We start from the raw sequence: 9993 nt of genomic DNA, 5'->3' as shown, positions 1-9993 counted from the left end.
CGTGGCGGCGGCGGCGGGCGGGGACGGAGTTTACCTGCTCCTGCCACGGCGGCGGTGGGCCAGGATGGAGCCTGCCTGCTCCCGCCACGGTGGGCGGGGATGGAGCACCCCGCCTGCTCCCCGAGCCGCGGCAATGGCTGCACGGGGCCCCTGCTGGCTCCCCAAGCCGCGGCAATGGCGGCGCGGGGGCCCCCCGTCTCTCCCCCGGGCTGTGGCAGAGGAGGGAAGGAGGGAGCTCTCCCGCCTCTCTCCCCTCCCCCTGTGCTGCCTGCAGGGTGCCAGGCTCCACCCGCCGCACAACAGAGTAGTAATTTGTAACAATCGCAAAATGCCGGCTTTGCAGCTGCTCAGCTCGGCTCAGCACTCTGCCTGGCACTTCTGAGGTTGTAAATGTCAGAAAATTATTCACATATTAGCCGCTCCTGAATATTAGTCGCATTTCCGGTTTGGGAGCCAAATCTTAGTCAAAATGGTGCGGCTTGTATTCGTGAAATTACTGTAGTCATATGCATGCAAGCACAAGTTTTAGGAAGGAAAGCCGTGTCAGTGTGGGCCTTTGTCACTCCTGTTTGAGTGAGGATGACGGTGGAGGATCAGGCCTGACACCAGTGGGGCCCACACCTGCTGCCACAGCTGCCTGGGCTGCGTCCCCATGCAGGGTTGTGGGGTGGAGGATCTCCCCCAGCTCACAGGTGTTGCCTGTGCCGTTGTTGCCGCCTGTCTATTGTCTGTCAGTAACAGTGTGATGCTGGCATGACTGCTCCACAGAAACCCCCTCCTCCAGCACCAGGCATCCCCCTGAGGGTCTGGACCACAGGGAGTCCCTTCCCATAGCCCAGTGCCCCTCTGTGCCTGTCCCCAGCAAGGCCAGCACAGACAAACAAGCCAGAACTGCAGCCAGTGACAGCTGTAGGACCCCAAGGCCTTTGTGACCTGCCACTAGCAGACAGCAGTGCAACTTCTATAAACACAAGACTTCTGTGTACATATTTTAACAGCATTTTTCTTTCAGGACGTTCTGTCATCTCTGAAACATGCTTTTAGTTCCATCTGAAATTTCCTGGGCTTTTCACTCCCTCTTCTCATCTCCAAAAAAAGGGTCATTTTGGTGAGAAACATTTTCAGTGGTTTTCTCAGAAGCATCTGCTCTCTGCACTCTGCGGGATTAGACAGCTCAAGGCTGGTTTGTTCTCCTAGGAAATTATTTTCTCACTCTCTTCCCAAACTTACCTTCTAAATCAACATTCAGGACTTCTTCAGACTCTGACTTCCAGAATCTATTGGTATCCTGAACTACCCTCCCAACAAAATTAGTTCTGAATTATCCCACTAGTTGTGCTGTTTTTACTTGTTTGTTGGCTTGTTTACCTTGGGAGAAGTGAAAGCTACATGCTGAGGGATAGATATGGGGGATCAGATATGTAGGTCTAAGGGTAAATATTTAGGGCTCAGACTGCCCAGGAAAGACAAATGAGCATGGACAGACAGGTTTCACAGAGAGAAAAGAGCTGGTGCATTAAGAAAGGCTCATGGGCAGCCAGAGAGGTTGGAGATAGTGAGAATCAGCATTTCACATCCTAGCAGGAAAGAGAGAAATGTGAATTTGAACCAGACAAGAGTGCCTCAGAAAAAATGTAGTCCAGCTTGCAAAAAATAACTCCCAACCCCAAAGTAATTTATTGTCACTCAGGCAGATAAAAGAAGCGCATAAAATTGGTTCCACAAGAAGGTCAAATTAAGTGCATGAACAAAATACAAGCACATTATATATGCATGAATATATATATATATACACACACATATCTTCTGTTCAGCATCTCTCATTATAGAATGGGGGATCAATCATAACTCCTCAGGGTTTCTTGTCTTGTCCATTGGCTCCTAGCCAGACAACCTCCCTCCACGGCATTAGACTAGGGGAACGATGAAGGAATAAAGAATTACATTAAAACAGGAGAAAGGGAGATGGATTCACAGAGCTCTATGGGCTGCCAGGTGTTTAGGTACAGGCAGAGACTTCAGCAGTCCTTGTGATGCTGGTGTTGCATTATTACTTCTTCAGTCGGCTGCAGGAGAAAAGTACTACATGAGTACCACCCCCCACTTTTTTTACATCGAGTAATGACTGTCTGTAGCTGAGGATGCAAACAGTTACTTGAGCATCCACATAGCTGCAGTTTAGGTTTCAGTTACACTGAGCTGCTTACTTGGCAAAGAGAGAGAACAACTGTATCAGCACTTGTACTGCACAGATTTATCTAGATTTTGATGTATCTATATAGGCTTTGTCCTCACTTTATGGGGATTATTTTTTTAACCTTGATAAAATGTATGTGAAAACAAGGTGAATTCTTTTACATATGTTATGCTCTTCACCACATATACATCCCAGTGATGCAGCATTTACAAATAAACATTCTCACTGAATTCTTGGTGACAGTGAAAAAAAAATTAGGTGAAACTATCACAGTTTGCCAATGTCACCAGTGAAAACGAAGCAGAAGTCCTGTTTTGTACCCAAACATTCATTAAACTTGTTCATGCAATCATTTATACTTCCCTTTGTGCTCCATTTCCAGTGACAGAAAGGCTGTCAGTGTTTCCAACAGCTGCTTCTGATGCCTGATACCATCTAAGCTTAAGGACATAGAAGAGAGCAGATTCTCTGCTGAGAAATCCTTGCTCCCATGAAAAGGGTCATGACACAATAGTATATTTCACATCACCAGTGCCTTTAGGAAAGAGTAAAAATCAGAGTGTTCTGTGGTTTTTTTTTCTCTTCTTTTGTTACTCCTGGGAGGTTATTGGCAATTTTCACTAACTGCAGTCCAGAACTGTGCTAGCATAGCTGGAATTAAATTGCGGACATCATGGATTTTTAGAATTTGGGTTTCATCCTTGTGCTTGGTTGTGTACCTTCCACCTCCACAACCTTGATATCCAGATCCAAATCCTCCCAAAGGACTTTGGAGCTCCTGCTTGGGTTGAGCTAACATCTCTCAACATTAAGATAATTTGAGTGAAACCACTCTGCTCAGAAGTTTCCCAACACAGTGCTACCATGGGTTTGGGATTTAGCATAGCTCATAACTCTTAAGCAGGATTTAACATGAGTAAGAGCTGAAAATGCTGAAATGCAGCTATACTGTTTCACCAAAGAGGTTAAAGTTAAATTTCTCCCCATTCTATCACCCAGCTCCTCTCTCTTGAAAACAGCCTTTGCCCATTCTGAGTGCCCTCATTGCCACTTACTGTTGACACTGACATGTCTTGTTTTCCAGCAAGTGTTGTCTTGCTTGTGCCATTCTTTTTGCCCGTTGCTGCAAGGAGGGAAGGGACAAAGAACAATTGGATATTTTTATGCTTCAAATGCTTTCCTCTGTAGTAAAGCTGTCTGACATCCGCAGACTGCCCATCTCAAAAACTTGCTTGAGTCTAAGGATTGACCCTTTGTCTGTTCTGCCCTGCATCCAGACAGGAAATCTGACTGCTCCTGTAGTTTGGAGAGCCAGTAATCTCGGCACCTTTCACAAGGACCGTGGCACTCACCCGTCTTCGCTGCCAGCTTATATTACTGATGATGCACAGGCACCCAAGGGCAAACACCAATAAACTGCCTCCAACACTTGCTCCAATTATCACATAGTTAGTCCAAACAGCAGCTTCCTCTGTGGGAGAAGAAAAGTGTTTAGACACAGAAACAAAGAGAATTTTATAGCTTTAAGGTTGAGGTAGGGACATGATGCTAATTTCCATACCCACGTGGTAATGAAGGCTGATCTTTCTGTCACTGTCTTCTATGAGGTGACAGCTCCACAGCCCTGCAACACTGATGTTCACCTCCAACTTTACTTCATTGTGCTTTGAGTTCTTAATGTCCATCTTAGTCCCATTCACACGTTCCCAGCGCAAGTACGCATTGGGTTGGAGCGGTCCAGAGACTTGGCAGGTCAGGGTCATATTGGCCCCCCTGGAGAGTGGCCCAACAGGCTTAGCTGAGACTGTAAAAGTGAGAAAAGGACATGTGAGTGAGGGGAAGGGAAGATGGGTCCATCCATGCTCTTGTGGCTTGCAGGTTTTTCCAGCTCCTCCACTTCATGACCCACTTCTCTTCCTCTCACCTTTCATCACCACCAGCTCTATCTTGCTCTGTGCATGTCTTCCTTGGTACTCCAGTTGGCACTGATACTGGCCAGAATGGTTGAAATGCACTTTGGGAAGCTTCACTTCTATGGTACTTTCAGGTTTTCTTTCAGGTATCTCAAACAGAAAGTTGCTGCTTTTTTTGGTCTCATGCAGCTGTCCTTGTGCTGTGACATTGAAATCAAGCAGCTCATGAGGGTTTGCACTTTCCTGTTGTTTCCAATTCAGCTGTCCTGTGAAACCCTCTTTCCATTTTATCTTCTGGGTGTTCAGATGCCATGACAAGATGACACTGCTATCAACAGTTGCATACTTTCTTTCCAAATTTGGATTCTGAAAACCTGAATTTAGAAGAGAAAAGGAATACAGAGGCAGGAAAAGCCATGGTTACGCTTCCCCATGTCTACCCTTGATCCAGGGTGAGGCACACTGCACTCAGCTTAAAAATTACTTGGAGAAAAGCCACAACATCCTCCAGGAAGGATAAACAGAGTCTGAGAATAAGACAGCAGAAAGATCTAAAACTCCCAAGCACAGCAGAGCTGAGAAGAACAGACCCTGAGGAAAGGAGAATCTTCTCCTCACCAAGCCTGGAGAGGAAAATGAATGGCAGAGTGTAACAGAGCTCAGGGAACAGAATAATCCCCAAGCTGCATTGTTGGAAGCCCTGGGAAGTCAGTCCTGGAGCACCAGTGCTTGGGATGTGGAGATTAAAAGTTAAACTTATGAGATGAAGGAAACACTGGTTCCCAAGCCTAGGTATGAGTTCCATTTTTGTTATCACATACCTAATACCTTCACAGCAAAGGGGATGTTCTGATCAATCAATGGAGAGTCTGAATGGACCTGACACACCCAGGTCCCGCTGTCCACAGCCTCTAGTTTCTTTAAATTCATTATGTATTTTTGACGGCTCTTGTTTTGTAATTCTGGCATTACTGTGTTATTGTTACTGTCAAACAATGTGATTCTGAGATCGAGTAGAGGACTGGATGAATTTTGCATTAAAATCAGCTCAGGGACTTCATTTTGCAGAAAATGCCCATCCAAAGAGATCATCACTGTAAAAAGAAAAAAGCACAGCCAGTCAATTCCTCCTCCTGCGAGAGAGAGACAAATGTTACAGCAAAGAGAACATGGAGATGCTGTGCTCTGGAGATGGAGGAGAAATGAACTATGATAGCCCAGGACAGAAGAAATGCAGCTGGATAAATAATCCCAACAGAGATGTCTCCCCAAGCTCTATGATCCTCTCCCCTCCACTGACTCACATTTAAAGATGTGCAGTGAGGTGCGGACTTTGTGAGTGCCATATTCACAGGTGTAGATGCCAGCATCGGAGAGCTTCAAATTCCGCACCCACAGCTGTTTATATTGCATCTTGATGACAAATCGATCAGCATTGAAAGCTGGTTCTTTTGAAAAAATAGGCTTGGTTAGGAGGGAAGAAGTTTCTCAGCTGTATGAAAGAAGAAGGGGTAATGAATTGGAAACCTTACTTTTCCAAGATCTACCCTTTTCCATATACCATAAAGGAGTATCATAGTACTTCCAGTGCACAACTGTGTCCCGGGGTAATTTTGAGTCAGGAAGTATGCCTGTGCAGTTTAGGGTCACCTCCCCTCCTGCGAGCCCAGTCTGGAATTCGTGTTGGTGAGCCATACTGGAGATCAGACCTGAAAGTCAATACCCACCAAAAAACCGCATAAGTTCACTTTCTGAAGGGTAGCTCAGTAAACACTTCCCAGCCCTCCGAAAAGATTTTGATATTTCTCCTCCCTTTCCAAAACACTGAAATCATTCTCAGTTTCTGAATTTATCACTCCTTTATATAATTAATTAATTAATCAATCAAGATCTTTTATTACTTGGCTAATGGTTATTCTCTTTCATACATATTCAGAGAAAAGTAAAAATACCAGTTTTCATGTTGGGACCATCATTCATAATTTTGAAGTGTCAACAATTTTACTGAAACAACCTTTTTCCACTGGATAAGACTTAGTTATTCTACTGGTAGCAAATGAAGGACAGCATAGGTCAGCCCTCCTTCACTTTCCAGTCAACACTGACAAATTTGCTCACACCTTGCTTCCTTCTTTTTGCATGGACAAAGACTGAAAACACAGAAAAATTAAGAAATAAAGTGAAAAAAGAAAGAAAGAAGGCTGACCTAATGTCAGGTTCCTGCTCTTGGGAATCGGGCTATGTGACAGTATAAGAAATAGGATGTATAAGGTTGAAGAAACATTAGGAGTGGTTTTCTGGGAGAATAATTTCCTTTCTTTCACTCTAAAGAAGATTTCTGCAGAAAACCTTAAGAAGGAGATGAAATTGCCAGAGATAAGATTGGAAATAACAGGGTTGTGGTGTCCTGCCTCACTGCTTGTAAGCTCTCAGAGATGCCTTACTTGCAAATCCCCCAGGTGACCTGAGTAGTAAGGTGCTGTAGAAGTGTAAAATGAAAAGTTTACATGAGTTTAATGTAGGGTTTGCCAGAAGTGACATCCCTCTAAGAGGTAATCTGCAATGATACCAATACAGGATTTTGATAATTGCACATTGGACTACAGAAGTTTATGATTTTGTCTTAAACTGTGAAATTAGAAGTGTGATTAATAAAAGTTGGTATCTTTTGCTTTTCATTTGGTTCTAGGGTGCTCAAGAGATTTCCGATCTGTCCGCTGTGACCAGAGGAATCAAAGCTGAGTATCGGAGAAATGCAGGCTTGGCCTTATTCATTGTCTTTCCTTTCTTGGAAAATGAGCACTAAAAAGTCCACCAAAACTTGTAGCATTAGCAGTCAAGCTAAGCAAGCCAGTAGCGTTCAATTTGCAAGGGCAAATCTGAGATGGGATTCTGAAGATCATATCACAGATGTGATTAAGCATCACAGATATATTTTTGCCCACACAGTTGGAGACAGTGAGGCAGTATTTTCTACTCTGCTTGGTGTGTATCCTGGTTCTCACTGGACCCCTCCCTCCTGCATCTCTATGGGGCAGCTCCCCAAACCTGGCGATGCACCCTGGTTTTGGCTGGCAGGCACAGCAGGTGAGCTGGGAACAACCTGTGTCCCAAAACTAAACCATTCAAGGAACCTTATACAACACATCAGAAAGAACCTAGAAATACACTGAGTATTGTGAGGCTTGTGAAAAGGCTGTGAGAGCCATGAGGGTTTGCTGAACCCAGGACTCACCTAGATGCAGAAGCAAGAAGGCGGCAGGCACGCAGCTCACGGCTTTGCCGCACGACTCCATCGCTATGGGAATGCTCCTCCCGTCCACAGAGAGCAGGGCTGGAAAGGCTGTCACTGCCAAGGGATCTTATCCTGGAAGACCCAAATGCTCTGTTAATAATGTTTGATTTTCAGACCTTGATGGATTCAACCTATGTTCTCAGTCTGCTCCCACCATCCTTCAGCAGCAGCAAAATGGAAGTTCATTGGGAAAGTCACCAGAGCCCTTTGTATCAGCAAAGAATCCATCTGTAGCATGCCCCTGGAGTTTGGTAATAAACATTTCATTTTACTCATCCCTAGGCTTCTGGCATTCATCAGGCAGCAGCTGTTTATACTGCCAAGAGTTCTATGCTTTTTTACTTCTCTATGGTGGGTTATCATCACTCTTGCAGAGATTAAAGCTAAACACATACAGGGCTGCATTAGCAAGAGCACAGCCAGCTCTGCTGGAAGTAGAGTGAAGTAATTATTTCTCTCTATTTGGCACACCTGAGGTCTCATCTAGGATACAGGGTACAGTTGTGGGCCCCCAGTACAAGAAGGATGCCAACAAACTGTACAGAGTTCAATGGAGGGCTAGTGAGGTGGTGAGGAAGTTGGAGCACCTGACATACAGAGAGAGACAGAAAACTGGTCTTGATAGGGAGAAGGGAGTCAAAGTGGGATCTAACTTCAGTTTCCCATTATCTAATGGCTACACCTAGAAGAATAAACCACATTCTCCTCAGATGTGCACAAGGGAGGAACAGGAGGCAGCAGCCATATGTTGAGCAGGGAAATGTTGATAGATAGAAGGAAAACTTTCTTCCTACTGAAGGTGGTTCAGTAATGGAATAGATGCCAAGAGATGCCAGGCAATCTCCACCATTGGAGATAATCAGAAGTTGCCTTGTCAAGCCCTGAGCAACATGTTGTAGTTTTAGAGTAAAATCAGCTCTGAGTAGGAGAATTAACTGGAAACCTCCCAATGTCCCTTGCCATCTAAATATTGCCATTAAATTTTGTGATTCTATGATTACAGCCACCTTTAGGCTGTTGTTAATACTTTTCTTCAGGTTTGAGTTTATTGTTTTGGGTTTTTTTAACTCCTTACCTTAAAAATCTCAATAACCAGCAAATCTGATGTTGGAATGACCTGCTTGAATTCTTGGGACTGTTCAATGAAAAGTATGGGGAGAAGGAAGGAATGCAATCCAAAAGAAGAAATTGCATTAATGGTAGCAAAACCTTAAGTGGGAACTGGAAGCTAATGGTCATGTTAAGGTGACTTATCAAATTAGATGCAGTTTCTGACTGTAGCAAAGACCAAGCTAATAGCTGCAGCTGGGTGGGCTGAAGGGGACCATGGCTGCTGGTGCAAGGGCACTACTGAGCTCTCCATCCTTAAACCAAGCATATATCACAGAAGGGAAGCCAAGCAGCTTAAATGCTCTGGGGAGTGAGCAAGCCAGTGAAGCGACCTTACTTCTCTGAAAGCAGGGAGTCCCCATGTCAGGTGTGGGACAGACTGAAGGCTGGAGTCTTAATGGGATGAAACTCAAAAGAAATTACTGAATAATTTTCTACAATACTTATATGTACGATGTGCAATATTAAGTGTAATATATTTTATGAGAGGATAATTTAATACTGAAATTAATTTAATGATCAGAACATGTGAAGCTATCAAAGAGTAGATGAAAACATCAGCACTACGTTTAAATAGAGATCAGGTCAGCACAACATCTGACATCCGGACCAATGTGCGCACATGCACAGATTAAAAATACGTGTGCAAGAGCAAGACAGCAGCCATATGCACCATCAGAAGAGAAACAGGTGGCAAAGACACAGTCAGAGGAGACTTGCGGCTTGCCACGTGCTAAACAAAAAACCCACCCCAGGCCAGGAAATATTTGCATGAGCTGTTTTCTGCGAAAAATGTAAAACAAAGGAGCAAGCGCAGATGATTGGAGGTGACTCCTAAAAAGATGCAGAAGCAGTGATGAAGCAGTTTGCTGGGTTAAGCTACAGAATAAAGAAAGGGGCGCTAACAAGGCATCTGTATGCATCTCACTCTGAAGGAACATCGATAACTGAAAACTGGCACAGGGCGCTGAGCAAGATCCATTCCTGAGGTGACAGAAGAAGCCTCATCCCTGCTGTGAAATCTCACATCACCTGTTCCTGTGGGATGCAAAAGTCAGCCCCCATTCTAAACTAATATCTGTGAATTAACAGTTTGGTGATGGGTTTCAAATTTTTAAAACCATTAAACTTTATATAAAACCTGAAGGTAATGGAACAAGTAAAAATTAATGAAATCGCTGAGTCACACCTCATAATTTTGTTTTGACTGGGAATCTCTATTCTCCTGTCATATGGCTTCAGTTTGTTCTTTGCCTTCCTGCTTCCTGGTTATTGAGCAAAACCACACAACTAGAGCACTGTGGGACTGGTGAACTGCTGACCTTGTGCATCTTGGTAGATGTAGATTGATGCACCTTTGTTCTACTATTTCTTCTCTTGGTTTCACAACTTCTGCATTCCCACTTTGTTCACACTAATCTTTGTATTTCTGTGGCAGATCTCCACAGTGTGATGTTACCACCTACATGTTACAAATC

General features: G+C 44.2%; 1 protein-coding gene across 1 annotated transcript; it reads right to left on the bottom strand.

Annotated features, from left to right (window-relative positions):
• Positions 1-1564: 1564 nt before the first annotated feature.
• On the bottom strand, positions 1565-8269 carry CD4 (CD4 molecule). The gene is made up of 9 exons (XM_033052384.1): positions 7346-8269; positions 5643-5819; positions 5415-5558; positions 4932-5204; positions 4122-4484; positions 3759-4001; positions 3550-3668; positions 3253-3320; positions 1565-2066 (listed from the first exon to the last, which is right to left on the bottom strand). Exons 1-9 carry the CDS (start codon positions 7404-7406, stop codon positions 2051-2053), a joined length of 1464 nt encoding a protein of 487 aa, XP_032908275.1. The 5' UTR covers positions 7407-8269; the 3' UTR covers positions 1565-2050.
• Positions 8270-9993: the final 1724 nt, after the last annotated feature.

This window comes from Catharus ustulatus, chromosome 2 (genome assembly GCF_009819885.2).
Source record: "Catharus ustulatus isolate bCatUst1 chromosome 2, bCatUst1.pri.v2, whole genome shotgun sequence".
Classification (NCBI taxonomy): domain Eukaryota; kingdom Metazoa; phylum Chordata; class Aves; order Passeriformes; family Turdidae; genus Catharus; species Catharus ustulatus.
The sequence above is the reverse complement of the archived record's forward strand: the minus strand, read 5'-3'. Positions and strand labels throughout refer to the sequence as shown.

Coding starts and splice junctions, on each gene's coding strand:
- CD4 (XM_033052384.1), bottom strand. CDS start 7,406: ATGGAGTCGTGCGGCAAAGCCGTGAGCTGCGTGCCTGCCGCCTTCTTG. Junction 5,205..5,414: donor CTCACTGCACATCTTTAAAT/GTGAGTCAGTGG, acceptor TTCTTTTTACAG/TGATGATCTCTTTGGATGGG. Junction 3,669..3,758: donor CAGCCTTCATTACCACGTGG/GTATGGAAATTA, acceptor CTTCTCCCACAG/AGGAAGCTGCTGTTTGGACT.